This window comes from Vicia villosa, linkage group LG3, assembly GCF_029867415.1.
Source record: "Vicia villosa cultivar HV-30 ecotype Madison, WI linkage group LG3, Vvil1.0, whole genome shotgun sequence".
Classification (NCBI taxonomy): Eukaryota; Viridiplantae; Streptophyta; class Magnoliopsida; order Fabales; family Fabaceae; genus Vicia; species Vicia villosa.
Genome location: NC_081182.1, coordinates 100,498,524 through 100,524,135, shown reverse-complemented (window position 1 = coordinate 100,524,135; position 25,612 = coordinate 100,498,524). Strand labels below are relative to the sequence as shown.

The window sequence follows — 25,612 nt, the reverse complement described above, 5'->3', positions numbered from 1 at the left end:
CTGTGATCTGATTGCGAGCGCGGTCGAGAAACTTTGAGACGCGACAGCTTGACGATCTAATGGAGAAAGATCCAAAAGATGAGACTCTATACAACAGACTCGATATGCAGAATAATGTATGCAAAAAGCAATTTATGATTTTTCCAATTATTTTAAAGATTATTTCCTTGCAAACATTTGAACACAAACAAATCTTTTATTCATTCATTTTTTTATTGCAATAATGGGAAATGTTACAACATTAGAGCGTAGCTCCTTACAAAAGCAAATGATAAATAAAAAAGCTAAACAAATCCTAAACATCTTCATCAGACGAAGAACCAAATGCGTTGTACAGCTTGAGCTTCATGATTTCTTTCCCATAGTAAGCTTTCAATTTGGCCTTTTCAGCCCTCAGTTCGTCGACAACATTCTTCCAATCATCAGGAGTCGGAGCGTTGCTTGTCGAGGCTTCAAGATTCTTCTTGCTTTCTTTGATGTATCTTCTGATTGCGGCATCTTTCTGACGGATCTTCTCATCTTTGCTCATGAGCCATCCATCTTGATAATAGAGAGTTTCTTCGTGATCTTTCACTCTTTTCTTCAACTTTCTATTTTCCTCATCAGTTTTACGAAACTTTTCTTCCCAAGCGTCTTTTTCTAACCTCATCTTGGCTAAAATCTCTTGGTATTCTTCCACATTGTTAATGGGAACATTGGGTAGTTGAGACACCAAAGGGAACATGGGTTTTTCATAATCATAAGGCATTTGAAACTCCTTTGCTCTTTTCTTTACCCAGCTGGTGTAGGCGTTCGTAGCAATGCAGTTCCTTATCCCACCTTTTTCTTTTCTTCGGACGTCGCACCAAGCTCTCACCATTCTTGTTTTCAACCTTTGAGGATCCTCCCCTTCTCGGTAAAAGTAGCATTCCATTGCGAGACCAATTGGTTTAACTGAATTTGCATACCCGAGTTGTCGTCGGGCTAGGACCGGATTATAGTTAATTCCTCCTTGTGTGCCAATGAGAGGTACGTTGGCGAACTCTCCACAACTATCAATGGTTTCTGTACCACAGCGAGCCAAGGTATACCAATGAATATCATTATTAGTAAGAGACATGAGTCTTCGAGGCCAACGCAAGCCTTCTCGGTTTTCCGTGAAAATAGGAGACTTAGGTAAGTGTGAAACAATCCATTTGTACAAAAGAGGTGCACAACATACAATAATTCCACCGCCTTGGCGATTCCTATGATGAACAGAGAAATACATGTCACCAAGCAAAGTCGGAACAGGATTTCCATTCAGAAAGATCTTTATGGCGTTGATATCAACAAAGTTGTTGACGTTGGGAAACAGAACCAACCCATAGATGAGCAAGGCTAGTACAGCTTCAAAAGCTATCATGCTACCAGTGTCAATGAAATCAAAGGCTTTCTTTATTAGAAACTGCGAAGTTAAACCCGGAAAGTTTCCTTTGGTAGTCCAATTACTTTCTATTTCAGATTTCTTCAAGTGGATACTTGCTGCAATGACTGGTGACTTAGGAATGGCTTCCAAACCATTGAAAGGTATTTCGTCAGATACAGGAATACCCAAAAGATCGGCATATTCTTCCAAGGTTGGTACCAACTGATAGTCTGGAAAGGTAAAACACCGGTAGACGGGATCATAAAACTGAACCAGAGTTTTGAGAAGTCCTTCATCAACATGAGTGTTCAAGATAGGCAAAAGCTTTCCATGGCTTTTCCTAAAATCAGAAGGATCTTGTACAGAAGATGCTAACTCTTTCAGCCTTTCCACATTAGGCATTTTGAAATCGTACTTCTTGGTATGCCTTTTTACCCACTCCATAACTTAATCCTATAATGTTTGCAAGGAAAATTTCTAAATTTTTTTGGAAAAATCATGTTTTTATGGAAAAAGATGGATTTTTTAATGAATGTATGAATGCATGGATGCATGAATGCCACATATTCAAACATGGGAAGGCAAACACGGTGATGTAAACATGGTAACGCAAACATGGTACTACAAACATGGTAATTCAAACATAGTACACATAGGTTCAAAGGTCCAGCGTCACGAGCATGAGGTCAGAGAACCAAACATGGGATAGTACTAGGGTTTATCACCTGCAAAACATGTTCTACTGATACATCAGAGTCTACATTTTTCTTTCGGATATTACCGGCTTGCACAACTGAACTTGTGAGCTAGAAATATTCTCAAGAAAAACTCGTCTGAGTGTGGTTCTCCGCATGACAACTATCCAAGTCTTCACCTGGATCGTTTCTGCACCACGTCCTAATAAGGCCAGGATGGGTTGGGGTTCTACAGCCAACTCAGCTTCTACAGTTCAATGAAAGCAATAATGTCTTCGCAACTGAACTTGCTAAACATATACTACAAACAAGGAACCTCCACTGAGCGGAAGGATTCTCATGCTGACTTTTTAAGGACTAACTCCTTGTATGCCATACATGACTATACCCTCCACCTAATTCTTATGTGTTCTTAATCCGGGTTAGGATTTGTCCATAATGTATCACTTGTAACAGAATCACACCAGTAACAGAACCAAAGAACCACACATGTAAATAAAATAAAAACAAATAGAAATAACCCTTTCTTTGGAAACAACAAAAAGTTTAGTCCCCAGTGAAGTCGCCATTTTTCTGTCGCGGGCGAAAAATCGTTTTGTTCCTCTTTTTTTGTGGATGAGACACCTGATGCCTTCTTTGGGCTCGAGTGCTCAAAAAAATGATTTTTCTTTCGTACCGACCAAACTTTTTATTGTTTCCAAAGTAGGAAATGGAAAAAAGCTGCAATAACCTAAAAAGTGGGGGAGAGATTCCGGGTAAGAGGGTTGGTTATACGAAGGGAAGGTATTAGCACCCAACGTATCTATAGTACTCTATAGGTTTCTTTGTTTTGTTTATTCCATTCTTGTTGTGGTGGAGGTTCTTGTGAAATAGGTGGGACCTAAGGTGTTTGTTTGATTATGCTCGCAAAGATCATCGCGATCCTCTGCATACATATCCCCTAGAGGGAATCAGAGCATCTGTAGCTCGGGGTCTACGGGTGCTAAGGTTTGAATGGTTTTTTTTGTTTTGTTTTGCTCGCCAAGGATCGACCTTGTGCCTACGTATTCTCAAAGGGATGTTGAGAAAGTCAGAGCAATCGTAGTTCCCACTTATGCTAGTGGAAGCAAAGGAAAATAGACAAATGTCGTCTAAATGCTAGATGTATCTAATCTATATCATCACATACACCTGTTTGATTTTTGTTTGAAAATCTTTTCATTATAAGCCCGGGGCTATGCCACTTAGGGTGCTTAGAATGATAAAGATGTTTTTGTGTTTAACCAGCCTTGTGGCAAAAGTTTCAATGAAGTCAGCCTTGTGACAAAAACTTTGATTAATCAGCCAGCCTTGTGGCAAAAGTTTCAATGAAGTCAGCCTTGTGACAAAAACTTTGATTAATCATCCAGTACGGTGGTAAAACAGTTTGATTGATTAGCCAGCCTTGTGGCAAAAAAAGTTTGATTTTGATTGATTGATTGTTTGTGATGATATAGAAGAGATACTCCTAGCATAGAGATGAAAAATGTCTAATCTCCTAGGGTATTTGTTTTGGATATTGGGGATGCTTATAAGAAGCCCGTGGGTCCTTGTACGAAGCCCAAGAGGAGGCTATCCGAGGGTCCTTGCATTGTAAGCCCAAGAGGAGGCTATGGGAGGGACAATCCAGGGTCCTTGCATTGTAAGCCCAAGAGGAGGCTATGGGCGGGTCACTCGTTTGTACAAAGCCCAAGGGGAGGCATGGTATAGTTGGTTTGAGCTCTTAGAGCGATTTCACCGGGAAACCATACTCTATGTCCTAACCTAAACTAGGGGAGATTCTTTGCACGAAGCCCAATAGGAGGCTATGGGGAACCTAGTGTTATACTAAGTTGAACAAGCATACATATCACACATATGAACAATCATGAACAAGTATGAACAAACATGAACAAGTATGAACAATTACATATATATGACAAGGTGTGTGTATATAATGGAGTTTATGAAGGAAATATACCTGTAAGCATGATCCATTTGTATACACAGGGCTCGGGACTTACACTCGGGGAGAAGTCCACTTGAGTTTATTCAAAGCTATGTAAACAGGTATTTACAAAAGGGCTTGGGACTTATACCTACATGGAGGCCCATGGTATTTTTGGGAAGATTTAAAGAAACCTTCATTTTGGGTTTGTTATTCAAAGTTAAAAAAACAGATTGAGATATGTACAAAAGGCGTACAATGAAATACCTAATTTCATGTACTTGAGTGGGTATGTACAAAAGGGCTTGGGGCTTATACCTACATGGAGGCCCATGGTATATTTGAAAAGTTTTGTTTCTTTGGAGTTTCGTTGTTTTGAAAATGATTTGAAAATTGTTTTGAAAAGATTTTGTTAAGAAGTTTTATTGTTTTGAAAACTGTACAAAAAGAAAAGAAATGGGACTTACACTCTCTAATATTCGAGAGGCCCCACTTCGTTTTGAAAATCAATTGATCAATTAAAAAAGATTTAATCGAAAAGAAGTGGTTTATCGTTTTGAAAGAGAATCGCGATCGCTTGTTTTAAAACGATTTGAATTTGAAAGAAAACAAACTTAATTAAGTTAAAACAAGTTTTAATACTCAATTAAGACCTAAGTGATTAGGGTTTGATCACAAAAATATTTACAAGTGATTAGTTTTGAAAATTAGATGAAAAACAATATTTAAAGTATTTAAAAAACACTTAAAAATGCATCATTTTAAACCTAATTAAAAGCATATTAAATAAATCCTTTTTTGTGATTTTTTTTTAATATTGTCAAAATAGGTATATTAAATAAGAAGTGTGTAAAAAATGAAGTGAAAATAATGAATTTTGATTGGTTAAATTAATTGATGAAGTTGTGTAAAAAATGGAAGAAAAATAGTGATAAAAAATATGTTTTGGCCCCTAGAGGTGTTGAACTCGTGACCTGAGGGTTACCACTCAAAAACACTACCAACTGGACCACGCGCGTGGTCTGTTTAACATTTGCAATGAATGAATTATATTTTTGAATCAATTCCTAATTTCAGTTTCAAAATCTGGCGCCAAGAACACAACCCTAACTTGAATTTGAAAAATCTGAAAACTGAATCATTTTGATCAAGTGAATAGCCTATCTTGCTCGATTTTGGACGAGGAACATGATGGTATCATTTAATTTTATTTATTTTCACTCTAAGATCATTAATTTTCTGATGAACACGAAGAACCCTAGAACTGAAATTCAATGTGAAATCGTGTATGATCATGTTATGATGCAATTGATTGAGGGTTAATGATCCTCATAGGTGCAGAAACAAGATGGTATGCTCATATTTCATTTATGATGCGTGCAAGTATGAGTTTGAAGTTCAAGTGCACTTACCTCAAAAACGGCCAAACTGAGAATTGGATTTTGATCTGGAGATGTTACAGATGCTTTGTATCAATCCGAATAGCTTCAATGATGATTATGGAAGGTGTCTGGATGCTTGGAACCATATGAATTCATCTGTGCTAAGCTGTGGTACCCGAACTGCATAACCTTGGAGTGTGAATCGAATCTGAAGATTATGAGGTTACAGATCATATGTGAGTGTTTGGATAGTTCATGTGTGATATATGTGAGGTGTTAGAAGTGTTATTTTGGACAGAAATGATCTTGAATGGATTTTGGCATGATAAGGCTTAGATTATGCATATTTGAGAAGTGAGGTAGTGATTTTGAGTTTGAGATGTTTTTAGAGTGTGTGAGTGGATCAAACACATCCCATATGATATTTGTGGTTTGTGGGAAGCATCACTTTGGTCAGAAATTCAAAGGTTTAGAGGTTGAGCATTTTACCTCTTTGAAACTTAAGAAACTTGCATTCTAAGAAAGAAAGAGAAAGCCTATAATTTGTGTGACTTTGGTGTGATTTTGAATGGAGTTTGGACCTCTATTTATAGGCCAAAGAGTCTGCACTCAGAGCTTTGCAACTTGCTTCAAAGTTTGATGATTTGGCTTAAGGGATAGAAAGGAATCTTTCACATTTAATGCAATGGTTAAAAGTAACTAAACCATGGTTATTTTGGCCAAGCTTCTTATCTCTTTCCTATCTGATCTTAAACCAGAAAATATCATTCAATCATTGCTTTGGTGTGTCATTACTTGCATTATTTGGCAAATTGGTTCATAACTTTGCAAAAATGGCTTGAAATTTCAAGTGAAAATGGTCACTAATGTCAAAATTCAAAACCATAGCTACACTCCATATTTTTTCATGCTCTTGGACATTTTGGAAAGCTCATATTACATACTTCAAAACCCTAGTTGAAAGTTTCTTCAAGATCTTTAAGGAAGTGGGTGAAAAAGATCCATGAACTTTGAGAAAAATGAGGTTTTAAGTGAAATTTTCATAAGATGCCAACTTTGAAGCTCCATATCTCTTAAATGGTTGATCTTATGGAAAAAAATTATATGTGACAAAGTTGTTCATTGGATCAAAATCTACAACTTTCATGTTGGAAGTTTTTTTCAGTTTGTAGGTGAAATTTTGAGAAATTCCCTCCCAAAGTTTGGAAAAAACCATGAAAAACACTTAGAAAAATTTTCTAAGTATGAAAGTCAAACTTTTGACTTTTTGATTCTTGATTGATTTTCTTGATTTTTCTTGACCAAATGACTTCTCATATCATATATTGATGATTTAAAACTTCAAAAGTCATGGTTGACCAAAATTCCCCAAAAGTCAATGGTGATCTTGTTGAGTTGACTTTTTCAGACGAATCGCGTTTCTGGAGATTTCAAATGAAACAGGCTATCCTCACCATATGAGTGGTATGAATGGATCAGATTGAAGCATTAGAGGATATTGAGCCATGGTTTGAGTTGTGACACCATGTCCTGATTAAAAAGTCAGTGGTTCAGTGAATTAGGTCAAAAACCCTAATTGTCGACCTGATGAAATTGATGACTGTGGATCTTGAATTGAGATGTAATTTCCATTGGATGTTGTCATAGGGATTATTTGAAGATGATTGAAACCTTTGATTGACTCCCTGGGGATTTTTAGGGTTTCCCAAATGTGATCCCTGATTTCAGTCCCTGATAGTTCAAAACCCTGATCTGAGGATTTGTCTGATCAATCTTTGTGTAGGAGATGTTATGAGCCAATGGATTAGGTCAAAATGATGCACTTGAGGTCTTGATATCATGTCCCAAGCCATTAGGTCAAATTCTGAGCAAAAGTCAGGAGTGTGCTATCTTTAGTGAAAACCCTAATTCAGTCGACTCAAAGCTGTTGAGCTTGTTGAAATGAGTCTCTGAGGACCAAATGTTGATTATTGATGAAGATGATTCATTTGAGATGAAGGGAGAACAAAACCCTAATTGAGTGTTATTTGCACTGATGAGTGATTTCCTGATTAAATCCTGCTGAGCACAAGTAGCAAACACAAACTATGCAATTTGTTAGAGATGCAAATGATGCATATGCAAATGATATGAGGTGGTATCTTAGGTCAAAAATTGGGGTATGACACTAGGGCCATGTAAGGCTCCCTATGCGAAACAATTTGATTACAAGGTAAACATTTAATGCACATGCTCCCGCAATCAATTACTCCCACTCAACATTTTTTTTGCTCCCCTTTTTTAAAGTTGAAAATCTACCCAAGAAACTTGAAGCAGTAGAGGAGAATATTTTCGAGATTGATCCCATATCTATAACACCCTAAATTTAATTATTTATTTAGTTAAATTATTTGAGGAATTATTTGTTGGAATTATCCGAAGCTGGGAATTATCGATAACATTCTAAGAGGCGTAAATTGGATTAAAATGTTGAGTTGAGCGGTTAAATTGACAGTCAGATCAAATAGTTAGTTTAATCGGAGAATCAATATTAAAAATAATATTATCATGTTGGACTATTTATTTAACTAAATTGGATTTAATTGTTGGGTGAGAAATAGCAAATATGGTGGTGTAATTAGTAGACCCAATAAGACCATAAGACAAAATAGAATATTTTATTAAGTCATTAGAATGAGAAGTGCATCAATAGAAGAAAACAATTAGGTCACACAACTTTTTGGGAAAAGGCAGAGAGAGGGTTTGGAAGCAAGAGGATTTGTTGATCGAGGAGAAATTGCTGCGAGAGAAGTTGAAGCCATGGAAAAATAGAAAACTGCGGCGAAGATCGGAAATTCGACCGACCATAAAACCAAGGTAAGGGTGGGGTTCGAATTATATAACGGGGAGTATGATAATTTTTATGTGGGATTTAGGGTTGTATGATTTTGCTGTCAATTTTGTGCTTAATGATGAAATTGTGATTCTGTGAAGGTTTATGGTGTATCGATCAATCTATGTTAAAATTATGTTGTTCTGTTGTTAATGTTGCTAGTACTGTGTTGCTGCGAGATTCATATATGGTATCAATGTAATATATATTGGTGAATCGAAGTTAATTTCTAGAAACCTTAAGCCATTCTAGGTAATACAATGAAGAGCGATAGACACTGGATTGAAGAGGAAGAAGGTACATAAGGTTTTAGGGACGACCGTCCCATATATGAAGGAAAGAGAGGTGGACCCCACCAGTGCTTGGGGTGGGCGCCTCAGTGCTTGGGGGTGGGCACTCCACCTTTCTCCTCTCATTTCTTTGTGTGTGTATATGTGTTATAACATATTATTTTAATTAGGAAAATTAGTGGTAGTTATATACATAGTGGATATAATTAATGGGAGACATAATAATACTTCAGAGAATTATAAATTAGTAGTGTTTTCTATGGTTAGTGGTAGCAGTGTATTGACCAGTAGTAATTAGCAGTGTGCAGAATAGTACCGATTAGCCGAATAGTCGAAATAGGCGGTATAATTAGTTGTCTGAAATTTAATGAAAATTGACGGGGTAACTAAGATTAATTATTAGATAGTTATGGTTGTGTTGCTTTGTTGAAATTATGTGGAAAATGCTGACCTGCAGGTACAACAGGGTAAGTTAATTCGTCCGGTTAATGGACATTGTTGATTATAGGTCCTATGACCAATGTTGTGTTGTTTGTGCTGATTGTTTCTGTGGGTAGCCTTATGGCGTGAATTGTAACACCCTTCTAATACCCCGCATAAATAATAAATAATAATCAGAGTAAACATGAAAAAGGGCATTACAACTTCCAAATAATTAAACAATAATACTCATGTCATGCCATAAAGGAGAACGTCAACCAAATTTATTCAGATTCATCATGTTAACACAGCGGAATTATCTTTAACATCTGAATAACAAACAGCCAAGTCACAGACTTAAGGCGTTAACATAAAATCCATCCAAATAAAAAGTTTAACAAGTAACTCTAAACGACGCCCCCAGTGTTACACGACCAGAGCATGACACGGACCCAACTGACTCTAACGAACTACTTGACGAGCTAATCCTCACCAAGTACGAGAGCTACTCCTTAATCTGAAAAATAACAACAGTAAGGGTGAGTCTCATTCACATTTAACTAATGTTATAAGATATAGATAATAAAATATCATTTCACATGCAATTCACCCAATTACAGTTATGATCAGATTCAAAACATACAATCAGTAAGCAAACGACCAAATTAACACATATTATAACATTGGACAATCTTCCATTCATGTTATAACATCAAAACAGCCTAATGCAATGCAACTACATGCATGTGGTACCAAAATCTGGGATAACCCAACTCACCGACCCACCATCGTCAAGGATACGGCAACACCCACTCACTAATTCCACACAATGGGAATTAGCTACTACTGATCCACCATCGTCAAGGACCAGCCACAAATGATTATGAATGCATGCATCAACCATAACATGCTCATCACCCACATACATCGATCAATGTCATAATCATCAATAAAACACATATTTCATACCAACAATACATGTATAATAAACACCAGTTATAACCACAACATCATACAGGTAAGACATTCATTAGTGTACCTGTAAACATATCCCACCACAACAAATAAGATCGAGTGTTTTAAAAATAATTCAAGCCACAACACAAAACACCATTTGAGCATATAAATTATTTTATTAGCTTCAGTGTACTCGAAACGGCACCAAAATCCGGCTTACGGTTTAAAAGTTACACATTTTTAAACATTTCCAGAATGACCTGTCGCAACAACTAACAGCACGCGGCGCCACACACGTTCGCGGCGCGGAACGAATCGAAACTACGCCTTCGCGGCGCAAACAAGGTTTCGCGGCGCGGAACGAGAAGAAACTACGCCTTCGCGGCGCGACCATTCTCTCGCGGCGCGTACTGAGCATAACAAAACTTCCTGGCCTTTGCCAAGCAGTTCGCGGCGCCAACTCCTGGACGCGGCGCGAACTGGCGATTTCCTGCGCTCCGAATAGCAGAAAACAGCCTGCGATTTCGTCCCCCTTTCACCGAATCACTACCATACAAGTCTCATTCCAACCAGATTTCGCATACAGTGAAATAACACATATTATAACACATTATAATACATTCAACCATCCAATTATCACCAATACATGATCAATATAATCATTATGCATCAATCCTCCCAAAACCTAACATTTCTACAACCTAAGCACAACCCAATTGATCCGAATAACACGATCAAATTCTATCATACTACCTATAATCCCATAATAGAAGATAAACGGAAGAGTCCCCCCTTACCTGAAGGTTGATTCTTCGTTCTTCCTCGCGTCGCCTTCTCCACTCCTCTTCTCTTTTCACGTTCAGACTCTTTTTTTCCAAATTGCTGTAACCCTCTCTATTCCACAACTCCTCCTATTTTATTAAAATTGAAATAAACTTATTTTAATTAGTAATAGGGCCTACCAATGCACCCTCTCTTTACTAACTACAACACAAGCCCAATTGCTTAATTCCTCATAGTCTTCCATAATTCCAAATAATTCCCCATAATTTATTTAAATTAATTAAATTAAATTATGAAAATAAATAGAGTGTTACAACTCTCCCCCACTAAATAGTTTTCGTCCTCGAAAACATACCTTAGGCAAATAACTCTGGATAGGAATCCTTCATCTGACTCTCCAATTCCCAAGTCACATCCCCACCTGCTGGTCCTCCCCAAGCTACTCTGACCAACGCTATCTCCTTGCCACGCAATTGTTTCACCTTTCGATCTTCAATCCTCATAGGCAAAGTCTCAACTGTCAGATTATCCTTTACCTGTACATCATCGACTTGGATCACATGAGATGGATCAGCAATGTACTTCCTCAACTGTGATACGTGGAATACATCATGCAAATTCGCAAGCGTCGGTGGCAACGCAATACGATACGCCACTTCTCCCACCCTCTCCGAAATTTGAAACGGACCAATGAATCGCGGAGTCAACTTCCTTGATTTCAGTGCTCTACCAACACCAGTTGTAGGAGTCACCCTCAAGAACACATGATCTCCTTCTTGAAATTCAAGTGTCCTCATTCTTTTATCATGATAACTCTTCTGACGACTCTGAGACGTCTTCATCTTCTCCTGAATCATCTTGATCCTTTCTGTTGTCTCCTGAACAATCTCCGGTCCAATCACAGCACTTTCGCCAGATTCGTACCAACATAAAGGCGTTCTACACTTCCGACCATACAAAGCTTCAAACGGAGCCATACCAATACTCGAGTGAAAACTATTATTGTAAGTAAATTCGATCAAGGGTAGATAACTATCCCAAGCACCGCCCTTTTCCAACACACAAGCACGCAACAAATCTTCTAGTGATTGAATAGTTCTTTCTGTCTGTCCATCCGTCTGCGGATGATAAGCAGAACTCAATCTCAGCTTAGTACCCAAAGCCTTCTGCAAACTTTCCCAGAATCTGGATGTAAACCTTGGATCTCTATCCGACACAATACTCGAAGGAATACCATGTAAACTCACTATCTTCTCAATATACAATTGAGCCAGCTTCTCCATTGGGTAATCCATTCTCATTGGTATAAAATGGGCAGACTTTGTCAACCTGTCTACAATAACCCAAATAGCTTCACAATTCTTCACCGTCCTCGGCAAACCGGAAACAAAATCCATAGATATACTATCCCACTTCCATTCTGGAATAAATAACGGCTGCATAGCTCCATAAGGTTTCTGATGCTCAATCTTCGACTTCTGGCAAGTCAGACAAGCATAGACAAATTCAGCTATTTCCTTTTTCATTCCCGGCCACCAAAACAGCTTCTTTAAGTCGTGATACATCTTGGTAGCACCAGGATGAATACTCAGTCCGCTACGATGTCCTTCTTCAAGAATACTCTTCCTCAATTCGGCAACATCAGGAACACAAACACGATTACCAAACCTCATTATACCATTCTCGTCGATTCTGAATTCACCTCCTTTATCTTGATTAATCAGAGCCAACTTATCAACCAACTCTACATCAGTCTTCTGACCTTCTCGGATTTCCTCCAGAATACTACTAGTCAGCTTCAGCATACCCAATTTAACACTGGTAGGAGTGTCTTCACATACCAAACTCAAATCTCGGAATTGCTCAATTAAATCCAATTCTCTCACCATAAGCATAGATATATGCAAGGACTTCCTACTCAATGCATCGGCAACAACATTTGCTTTACCCGGATGGTAATTCAGTTCAAAATCATAATCCTTGAGAAATTCTAACCATCTTCTTTGTCTCATATTCAACTCTTTTTGGTCAAAGAGGTACTTCAAACTCTTGTGATCACTAAATACTTCAAATCTCGAACCATATAGGTAATGCCTCCACAACTTCAACACAAATACCACTGCTGCTAACTCTAAGTCATGAGTCGGATAGTTTCTCTCATGCACCTTGAGTTGTCTCGACGCATAAGCGACTACCTGTTGTTTCTGCATCAGTACACCTCCTAATCCTGACAACGAAGCATCACAATAAACAACAAAAGACTCCGCCGGATTCGGCAAAATCAAGATCGGCGCACTAGTCAACCTCTTCTTCAACTCTTGGAATCCTTCTTCACATTTCGAATCCCAAACAAACGCTTGACCCTTCCTAGTCAACTTAGTTAACGGTAATGCTAACTTTGAAAAACCTTCAATGAACTTTCTATAGTAACCCGCCAGACCAAGGAAACTACGGATTTCGGAAACTGACCTCGGAGTTTCCCACTGAGACACTGCTTCTACTTTCGTTGGGTCAACGGCAATACCATCCTTAGAAATTACATGCCCAAGAAAACTCACTTCGTCTAACCAGAACTCACACTTTGACAGTTTTGCATAAAGTCTCTTTTCCTTCAATAGTTCTAATACCACTCTCAGATGCTCTGCATGTTCTTCTTCACTCTTAGAATATATTAGAATGTCATCGATAAATACCACCACAAACTGATCCAAATAAGGATGGAAGATCCTATTCATATATTCCATGAAAACCCCCGGTGCATTAGTTACTCCAAATGGCATCACTGTATATTCGTAATGACCATACCTCGTTCTAAATGCTGTTTTCTGAATATCGTCCGTCTTCACCCGAATCTGATGATATCCCGACCTCAAGTCAATTTTGCTGAACACACATGCCCCAACTAGTTGATCCATCAAGTCATCAATCCTTGGCAAGGGATACCGATTCTTGATAGTAACCTTGTTGAGTTGTCTGTAATCCACACACAGTCTCATAGAGCCTTCTTTCTTCTTTACCAACAACACCGGCGCTCCCCACGGCGACACACTAGGACGAATGAATTCTTTTTCCAGTAACTCTTCCAGTTGACTCTTCAATTCTGCTAATTCAGATGCCGACATACGATACGGCGCCATCGACACAGGACTAGTCCCAGGGACTAACTCAATAGCAAATTCTACCTCCCTCTCTGGCGGTAACTCTCTTACATCTTCTGGAAAGACTTCTGGAAATTCACATACTACTGGTAAATCACTACTCACCGCTTTCTTCTTCACTTCCATGGATGCAATCAACATAAACACGGCGGCCCCGCCCTTCATGGCTTCATCCACTTGTCTAGCGGTCATTGCTAAATCCTCGACAATGACATCTTCGGGGAAAATAACCGTTTTCGTGAAACAGTTGATATGAACCCGATTAAATTGCAACCAATTCATACCCAAGATAACATCAAGTTGTTCCAACGGAAGGCATACTAAATCCATTCCGAACTCTCTACCAAAAATATCAATTGGACAGTTCAAACAGGCAAACGAAGTAGTCACTGAACCCGACGCAGGAGTGTCAATGACCATACTTCCATTAATCTCAGATATTTCCAAGTTCAGACGTTTAGCACAATCCAATGAAATAAACGAGTGAGTTGCCCCAGTATCTATTATTGCAATTAAAGGAGTGCCATGGATAAAACACGTACCTTTAATCAACCGATCATCTGGAGTAGTCTCTGAACCAGATAAGGCGAACACCTTACCACCAGCTTGATTCTTCCTCGGCTTAGGACACTTAGGACTGATATGACCTTCTTCCCCGCAGTTGAAACAAGTTACAGTGTTCCCTTTGCACTCAATAGCAATGTGACCTGCCTTCCCACATCTATAGCACTTCTTTTCCTCACTCTTGCATTCGTGAATGCGATGTCCAGGTTCTCCACACTTGAAGCACTTGATAGGGGCACTAGAGTCTCCCCCACTAGGCTTCTTCCAACCTCCAGCCTTCTGGTTACCCTTACCATACGGCTTACCACGATCCATATGCTTTTTCCCTTTCCTGTCGACTAACTCGCGAGAGTACGACGACTTCAGCTTAATATTGTCCTCTTCAAAGATTCGGCTGCAGTCAACCAAATCGACAAACCTGCGAATCCTCTGGTATCTGATACCCTGTTTAATCTCATCGCGAAGACCATTCTCAAACTTGACACACTTCGAGAATTCACTAGCCTCATCATTATTGTAGTGGACATAATACTTTGCTAGCTCCACAAACTTGGACGCATACTCTGGCACAGTCATGTTTCCTTGTGTCAGCTCCAAAAATTCAATCTCTTTCCTGCCCCTAACATCCTCAGGAAAGTACCTCCGCAAGAATTCTCTCTTGAACACAGCCCAAGTGATTGCAACACCTGCAGCTTGCAGTTCGTCCCTACTAGCCATCCACCAATCATCGGCTTCTTCAGACAGCATGTGAGTCCCATATCTCACCTTCAGATTTTCGTCACAATCAGTCACCCGGAAGATCCTTTCAATCTCTTTCAACCACTTCTGGGCGCCTTCGGGATCGTGAGTGCCTTTGAACAACGGAGGGTTGTTCCTCTGAAAACTATTCAGCTGCCTGTCAGCACCAATTCCAGCTCCATTGGCATTCCCTCCCAACACACCAGCAATCATGCCCAGAGCCTCAGCGATAGCATCATCGTTTCTTCCTCCTCTTCCGGCCATTGTTCTGCTAATATCAAACAATATCTATTAGAACAAGAAGTATCGACAGTGTCAACCTTACACTAATCGTATACGAGGGATTAACCGACACTAAGACTCTGACTCAAACGACCAACAATGCTCTGATACCACTATTGTAACACCCTTCTAATACCCCGCATAAATAATAAATAATAATCAGAGTAAACATGAAAAGGGCATTACAACTTCCAAATAATTAAACAATAATACTCATGTCATGCCATAAAGGAGAACGTCAACCAAATTTATTCAGATTCATCATGTTAACACAGCGGAATTATCTTTAACATCTGAATAACAAACAGCCAAGTCACAGACTTAAGGCGTTAACATAAAATCCATCCAAATAAAAAGTTTAACAAGTAACTCTAAACGACGCCCCCAGTGTTACACGACCAGAGCATGACACGGACCCAACTGACTCTAACGAACTACTTGACGAGCTAATCCTCACCAAGTACGAGAGCTACTCCTTAATCTGAAAAATAACAACAGTAAGGGTGAGTCTCATTCACATTTAACTAATGTTATAAGATATAGATAATAAAATATCATTTCACATGCAATTCACCCAATTACAGTTATGATCAGATTCAAAACATACAATCAGTAAGCAAACGACCAAATTAACACATATTATAACATTGGACAATCTTCCATTCATGTTATAACATCAAAACAGCCTAATGCAATGCAACTACATGCATGTGGTACCAAAATCTGGGATAACCCAACTCACCGACCCACCATCGTCAAGGATACGGCAACACCCACTCACTAATTCCACACAATGGGAATTAGCTACTACTGATCCACCATCGTCAAGGACCAGCCACAAATGATTATGAATGCATGCATCAACCATAACATGCTCATCACCCACATACATCGATCAATGTCATAATCATCAATAAAACACATATTTCATACCAACAATACATGTATAATAAACACCAGTTATAACCACAACATCATACAGGTAAGACATTCATTAGTGTACCTGTAAACATATCCCACCACAACAAATAAGATCGAGTGTTTTAAAAATAATTCAAGCCACAACACAAAACACCATTTGAGCATATAAATTATTTTATTAGCTTCAGTGTACTCGAAACGGCACCAAAATCCGGCTTACGGTTTAAAAGTTACACATTTTTAAACATTTCCAGAATGACCTGTCGCAACAACTAACAGCACGCGGCGCCACACACGTTCGCGGCGCGGAACGAATCGAAACTACGCCTTCGCGGCGCAAACAAGGTTTCGCGGCGCGGAACGAGAAGAAACTACGCCTTCGCGGCGCGACCATTCTCTCGCGGCGCGTACTGAGCATAACAAAACTTCCTGGCCTTTGCCAAGCAGTTCGCGGCGCCAACTCCTGGACGCGGCGCGAACTGGCGATTTCCTGCGCTCCGAATAGCAGAAAACAGCCTGCGATTTCGTCCCCCTTTCACCGAATCACTACCATACAAGTCTCATTCCAACCAGATTTCGCATACAGTGAAATAACACATATTATAACACATTATAATACATTCAACCATCCAATTATCACCAATACATGATCAATATAATCATTATGCATCAATCCTCCCAAAACCTAACATTTCTACAACCTAAGCACAACCCAATTGATCCGAATAACACGATCAAATTCTATCATACTACCTATAATCCCATAATAGAAGATAAACGGAAGAGTCCCCCCTTACCTGAAGGTTGATTCTTCGTTCTTCCTCGCGTCGCCTTCTCCACTCCTCTTCTCTTTTCACGTTCAGACTCTTTTTTTCCAAATTGCTGTAACCCTCTCTATTCCACAACTCCTCCTATTTTATTAAAATTGAAATAAACTTATTTTAATTAGTAATAGGGCCTACCAATGCACCCTCTCTTTACTAACTACAACACAAGCCCAATTGCTTAATTCCTCATAGTCTTCCATAATTCCAAATAATTCCCCATAATTTATTTAAATTAATTAAATTAAATTATGAAAATAAATAGAGTGTTACATGAATTTTAGTGAATATATGGTGAATTATGTCGTTGCTATGAATTGTTGTTGAATCGCGTTGATATGTTGTTGTTATGTAGCTGTTGTTGTGTTGTTGTTGATTAAGTTGTAGGCCTATGGCCAGTGTTGAAGCAACGTTGAGTACCTCTTTTATTGGTACAATGTGGATACGTTGTTATGTTGTGGCGTTGATTGTTGTTGTTTGTGATTGTTGCATTCATAACATTTGCATACTAAGTTAGCCTGGATTGACAAATTCTTAAGTTGGAGCTATGCTCACCACGTTGGTCTGTATTGACAAAATTAAGTTGAAGGCTTATGCCTTGTTGATGCCTCGATAACCTGACATGTTTTAAGTTGGGAGTTCTGCTCCAATGGTACCACATGCATATGCATAGTTGAGTCGCATAATGGGTTGTATGTTATTTTGTTGTTACTACTAAGTTGTTGTTATTAAGTTGTTATTGTTGTATAAGTTGCTGTTGTTATTGAGTAGTTGCTGTTGTGATAAAGTTGTTGTTATTATGTTGTTGTTTGGTGATTACTTGTCGTTGTTGTAATGTAGTAAAATTGTATGATTCTCATCTAATACATATTGATTATCATTCTTCTATTTATATTTTTCGATATCTCACCCCTTCTGCTGATGTTTCCCCTACCATGAGAAATGGGCAGGTACTCAAGCATAGCTGTGGATGTTGAAGTATTTTTATGAAGTCGTTGAGTTGCCTTTTGATAAGTCAAGAGGGTCTTGCTCTAATACGTAGCACTCGGGGGGAATATTTTGTCTATGTCGTTTTAGTTGTTGTTATTACTGTTGCATTTTTAAGTTGAATACTATTAAAAGTACCATGATGTTTCAAGTTGTTTTTAAGTGGATGAAGACGATCAGTTGTTTTAAGTTGTATAACTATGAATTCCGCTGCTTAGTAATAAAAAGGCTATTTTGTTTGAAAGTTGTTGTAAGTTGTTATGTGATCCTCCGAAATTAAAAAGTGTTATGTATCTGATCTGATTGTGTTGTTGAAATGTGACATCCCATGTGCAGTATGAAATTTTAAAAATACTCTGATTTTTCGTTATATTTTCCGAGTAGAATTTGGGTGTTACAATATCCGCCAGTACAATCTTTGTTTCACCAAGTGGTAGCAAGGACTTAGGGGACAATTATTCAAAACTGACCAAATGCTCAAAGAAGCAGGCCCAATCACAAGGATCTAATCCAAAACGTCATAACGAAAGACATGTAAACAGGTGGAACCCCGTCAAAGAATTAGACACCTGATCTTAACTACTCCTACATTGGCCACTCTTAGATCTGATCGGGTTATAAGCCATACCTCATGTCATACTAGGTATGACCTCATTCCCTCTTATAAATTACTCTCTCTGTCCAAAAGTAAGTGTCTTTCTAGCAAAAAAAAGTTGTCTCAAAATAATTGTCTATTTACTTTTCCAATGCAATATTAATTAACTTTTACCAACTTTACCCCTAATAATTATTGTCTACATTCTTTTTACTTCTTTCCGTCTCATAATAAGTGTCTGATTTGAGCTCTGCGCAGATTTTAAGAAAATGATTAGATAGATTGATTTTAATGATAAAATTAGTGTCATTTACTAAAATACTCGTATTTATTATAGGTAGTGTAGTTGAAAAACGTGAATGTTAATAAATCGGGGCATAGTAGTGGAAAAAATAATAAATGTTGAATTAATATTCTAAAGAGACATAGAAAAAATGCAAATGAAACACTTATTATAAGACGGATGGAGTAACTTATAACAATAGTATACAACATTTAATAGTAATTAAGAGTAATTTTATAAAAACATTATTTTTATTGACTCAATTATTATTTTTCTTAATTATTTTTCTTGATGTGTGTGTAATAATCTTAAAAGACTTTTATTTTGAGATTGAGAGAATACATCTATGTGACTTGATTAACTTTCTTCATCGAATAAGAAGAACTAACTTCTTCCTAATTATCCATTTCTCGGAACATGTCTTTTATCTTTTCTACGGAAAAACTCTTGTAGAGTGGAAACTTTAAAGTGGATCCACCTCCGTTTGTTTTTTTTTTTTTGCTGAACCGTTCATCTCGCATATACTAGTAGCCAAGTAGGACATAGAGTACAGTGCAAAGTCAGAGAAGTATTAGGGAATCTCATTAGCCACGTAGTGTTCTTGACAAACTACATTAAACGTCATCATAAGCTTTCTCTAAATCAAACTTCAAATTCATCTACTATTTTTACCTTTCATTTATGTTGCACGAAGAGTGGAGCAAAAAACAATAATAACACTACATATAATGTTGTAATAGTATATTTGAAACAATCATCCTCTATTTAATGACTTTTGAATGGGAAAAAAAAATTTAAATAACTAGGTTTAATAAAAAATATACGAAAAAAACCATGTTTTCGGGGTATTTACCAAACTGTCTAGGTTTGGGACCCCAGACAAGTGGATGCGCCAAATGAAATGGCGCATTCATGTGTTGCAAGCCAAATCATTTGGCGCAAAAGAAGAAAAAATTAGGGCAAAAGTTTTAAGCCATTTCAAATGGCGCATGGGTATTGGTTCCCACAGATAGGCGCCATTTCATTTGGCTCCTATGTGTTGGGTTATTTTTTTTTTAAAAAAAACCCCTTTGGGTATTTTCGCGCACCGTTTTTTATTCCGGTATTTTATTTTCGTAAAAACGTGTGAGAAATCGAGTTCGTAAAATTTTTACTAACCCTATATAATGTTTGCGTTACCGATATCGGTTTTTCACTAAAGCTCAGTTTATTGATGAAAGACCGATGAACGGTTACAAGAGGTGGTAAGCGAAACTGATACATTGCCTTAAAAAAAATACAGATTATACTAAACTTGCGACGAGGTCGAGCCACGATTAGGGCATCTTTTTCTATTGTGCCCCACCTGACGACAAATGTTGCATTTTCGTTCCATTTTGTCGTGGACGTCCATTTCGGTTCTAATCCGTGTACTATTGGGACGCCCTTTTTTCTTTCGCCGCATTGCGTCGTTGTGCCAAACCACCTCTCCATCATACTCAGGCCAGTAATCCTCCTTGGCCACCACAGGAAACGCAACACTGTAAACTCTGAGCAATGTCTGAGTCTTGTAAATCGGAGACAGTAGTGATATAGCGTCGCGGTGGGCATACGCACATGCAGCTATGACGTGCGAGCAAGGCATACGAAAAGCTTGAAACCTTCCACAGTCGCACCAATCTTTGTCAAGAAGAACCTTATATTGTTGCCTTGGCAGTCCCTCATTGTGGTCAATTGTCTCGCGCACACTGAACATGCGATTGAATCGGTCGAAAGAAGTTACTTGGTGAGTGTTTGCTTTTGCCGATTGTTGTTGCATAAATTTCATGCAACTATCACTTAATAGTTGACCAGCTTGCCTAACATCACCCCATCTCCTGCCTCTTGTTGAGAAGAGTGAAGCCATCCTAAAGTATGTGGCCTCCACCAGTGCTGTGATTGGAAGGTTACGAATGCCTTTGAAAACGCCATTCATGGATTCCACGAGATTGGTCGTCATATGGCCCCATCGCACGCCATTGTCGTAAGCCCTTGTCCATTTGTCCCTGGAAAGATTATCTACCCAAGTACCTGCCTCTGGATTTGTCATTACAATCTCACTCCGATAATGCTGGAATGTGGGTTGGGTCAATGCATAACCAGCATTGACCAGGGCCTTTCTTAGATGTCTGTCCTTGATCTCCCGCATGAAGTTTTGGGCGATGTGGCGAATACAATAGACGTGTTTTGAAGGGGGGTCATGCCATCCGTTCGCTGGATTATTGTAAGCACTCTCTATGGAAGCGTGCCTATCAGAGATTAAACATATGTCAGGCTGGGGAGCAACATGTTCTCGGAGGTTCCTTAGAAAGAAACTCCAAGCCGCCGCAGTTTCACCTTCGACGATAGCAAATGCCATTGGAAATATGTTGCTGTTCCCGTCTTGTGCAACCGCCATGAGCATGGTTCCTTTGTATTTGCCGTATAACCATGTCCCATCAATTTGAAGTATGGGTTTACAGTGTGCAAACCCTCGGACGCAAGGTTTGAACGCCCAAAAAAGCCGATGGAATATTCCGTTTCCTTGGACAGGGTTTCCATCCGGGGCATGCGCGGGCAGTGTCTCTAGAATAGTAACAGTGCCAGGTGCGTAACTATGTAGCGCATTGAGGTATCAGGGAAGAATTTTGTATGACTCCTCCCAGTTGCCGTAGACTGTCTCAATTGCCTTTGTTTTTGCAACCCACGCCTTTCTGTAAGATGGAGTGTAGTTGAAGGTTGTAACGATGTGTGATATTATATTTTTAACCTTCAGAGACGGATCAGAGCTTATGAGAGGCAAGATCTCCTGACATATAAGATCGGCACTGAGTTTTGTATGATCCTGGGAATTGTTAGGGTTGACACACGTGTGTTTCTGCGTAATCGACCCTATTTTCCATACATTACTTCTCTTCCTATAAGAAGCCAACAGTCTGAACCCGCACTCTGGATTTTTACAAGTGATTACATACCGTTCAAGGTTTGAACGATCTACGTCAAAATCAACGTTGTTCGCCATGTGCCATTTTTTTATTCTTCTCAGACAAGCCTCCTTAGAAGGAAACTTGTCTCCTTCCTTTAATTCTTCGTCATTTTGGATGTAGGGTGTGAAGAAGATGTCAGATGATGGTTCGTCACCTTGCAGGTTCAAGTTACTCATATGTGCTGGAGGTGCGTACGTATGAGCTGGAGGCACCAACGTTTGTTGCTCGTCGTCGGATTCCTCGTTGACCATGTCGTCAAATTCAGTTTCCAGATCATCTTCTTCCTCGTCTATGACGTCAACCTCGTCTTGCTCGTTGATTGGTGGGTCAATAACTTGTGACTGGACAACATGAGTTTCTTGTGTCTCAACCTGTAGAGTAACGTACAACTCGATGGAATCCAACCCAGAGTATTCGTGGGTGGTAAACATATCTTGCAAGTCTTCGTCAGTGGCAATCTCCATCTCGTAAAACTTGACGGTGTTGTCTTCATTGAAAGAGGGACATTGGTAAAAAACGCTTGCAATGGGACCCATTGCAATCTTAGAGTATAGTCGCTGAATGAAGTATGAAAATGTTGCTCTTTTGCTCAACAACAATGGTACAACCTGAGTGTTTCTCATCACAAAACCGGCTATCTCATGAGAGTAAGTCTCACCGTTTAGATGGGCATGCACAAGGTACTGGGTAGATGAAGTCATTTTGACGGGGAAAGTGTGTGGGTGTTGTAAGCTCAAGTCAGATTAGGTAAAATTGTTGGTGTGAGTTGTAATGTTTAGTATATATTGGATGTCTTATAAATTGTGCTTCTTACATCCTTGCATTATCTCAACACATAGACACGCTGATCTATGTCCTGTACCCCATCACACGTCTGAAAGGATTCCTGATAAGATTCCTGTAACGATTCCCCTAAGCAGAGCATGCATGTTTATTTAGGTGTATATATATATATATATATATATATATATATATATATATATATAAATATAAATAAAGATATATATATATATATATATATATATATATATATATATATATATCTTTATTTATGTATATATATATATATATATATATATATATATATATATATATATATATATCTTTATTTATGAATATATAAATATTTATTTATTTATATATATATATATATATATATATATATATATATATATATATATATATATATATTCATAAATAAAGATATATATATATATATATATATATATATATATATATATATATATATATATATAAATAAATAAATATTTATATATTCATAAATAAAGATATATATATATATATATATATATATATATATATATATATATATATATAAATATTTATTTATATATACATAAATAAAGATATATATATAAATATATATAAATAAATAAATATTTATATATTCATAAATAAAGATATATATATATATATATATATATATATATATATATATATATATATATATATATATATATATATATATATATATCTTTATATATATATATATATCTTTATTTATGCATATATAAATATTTATTTATATATATATATATATATATATATATATATATATATATATATATATATATATATATATATATATATATATATATATATATATATTTATGTTAATATATGGTGGTTCTTACAGACACACTAGTATAGGTCTGCCACTATCTTCCGAATTGATTATAAAAGACAGGCACACTGATCTAGGTCTGCAACAGGATTCCGTATTGATTGTAAAAGACAGACACACTGATCTAGGTCTGCCACCAGATTCCGAATTGATTATAAAAGGCAGACACACTGATCTATGTCTGCCACCAGATTCCAAATTGATTATAAAAGACAGACACACTGATCTAGGTCTGTATATATATAATTAATAAGGATGTATATATATTTTAAATAATAATTACGTATATATATTTTATTTAATAAATGTAAATATTGTAATTAATAATTATATGTATTTTAATAATATATATTACTAATTATAAATTTAGTTAATAATTACGTATATAAATTACCAATTATATGTATGTTAATTATTGTACACATCCGCTAGGGTAATTATTGTCCAGACGAAAACAACTAACACAACAACCACATTTATTTCAATTCAATGACCCTGCGTTGACAACACAAAACCATCGGTAAATCACGATGTTAAGTTACAGAATAGAAAAGAAGAGAAAAGAACACAGAACAACTGGTAGTACACGCTCACTCTTTGCAACAAATAAAACAACAGTTAATCTAAACTACTCAAGTGTCACTGCAATAACGAGGGGATCTTCAACGCCTCGGTTAACTTCTCCACTGTGTGTCCAAAACATTAGATCCACGTCCACATCGTCTTTCACACGATCCCAATAATACATGTACGTGCCTTCAGGGTTATTATCCGTCAACATAATGTATGGACATCGGTAATCTAGCTGTTTAACTTTTCTGGTTGGACCATCTAGTTGACGAAACCCAGTGTTGATGGCTCTAACAATTCTCTGGAAATTCCAGTGAGGGTTAAGGCAAACCCGCATGTGACTACCTTCCTCAAAGAAGACCACAACCCAAACTGAGTTCATTTTTTAGTGTTTACACTAAGAATGAAAGAAGAGTTAGTACTTCAACTCCACACACACACTTCTATTTATAGCGGGTGCAAGGCAGAGGGAAATTTTATTGTTAATTATTAATAACTTAAATAATAATTGGAAACTTTGTAACAATAAAATATCATTTCATTGAAATATGTTAACAACATTTAATTGAAAGGTACAGATATGCTAAGAGCATTTAATTGAACGGTACAGAAGTTACTGAAATGAAATAGAAACTGTAGCGTCTAGGATATAACAACGGTTAAAACAATGTCTTCTCTGTCCTCCATCATTAGAGTGCATTGGATGTCGTCTTCCATACTCTCCCACCAACGTTGCCTTTCGAGAAAAACACCTCCCCTTGTTCGAAGTCTCTTGATAGATCTGATTTGTTCGCCTAGACTGCACTCCCCGTCCAAAAACCTAAGGATGTTTCTCTTAAGCTGGTCCATGGTTTGGATATTCCAAAACATCACCTGCATGGGAGGTTTGACGGCAGAGAAGATAACGTATCCGTTCCTTCTACGAACGTCCGGTTGATAGACCAGACGCCTCACAGGTGGTGGAGGCTCAGAAGTCCGGTGCGAGCTATCTGGCCTTATTCGAGATCTCATTTTTCAGTGTGGGTACTGATGCGCACGAAACCCTAATTTATAGAGGCATGGACGTCTTGCCTTAGGTCCATTTCTTCATTAGGGTTTCATCTAGGGTTTTGCATGCAGGTCAAAAAACGAAAACCCTAATTTTGAAAAAAAAAAAAGGTCCTTCTAATGCGCCATTCCATTTGGCGCATTAGTGTTTTTTATTTCCTGCAAGTCGCCATTTCATTTGGCACATAAGAAGGATTTTTAAAAAAAAAGCCAAATGGAATGGCGCATATGTTGTTGGTGTGGACCACTCCTGGTCCCACATGGTCCCCACCTGCATGCGTCT

At 37.8% G+C, this 25,612-nt stretch overlaps 1 protein-coding gene across 1 annotated transcript; it reads right to left on the bottom strand.

The window, feature by feature from the left end:
* Positions 1 to 13,769: 13,769 nt before the first annotated feature.
* Positions 13,770 to 25,131, bottom strand: LOC131658670 (uncharacterized; the record flags this gene model as incomplete). The annotated part of the gene is made up of 2 exons (XM_058927939.1): positions 24,949 to 25,131; positions 13,770 to 14,678 (listed from the first exon to the last, which is right to left on the bottom strand). Coding segments are annotated over exons 1-2 (1,092 nt in total), but the record flags the coding sequence as incomplete, so codon positions are not given.
* Between the last annotated feature and the right edge of the window lie 481 nt (positions 25,132 to 25,612).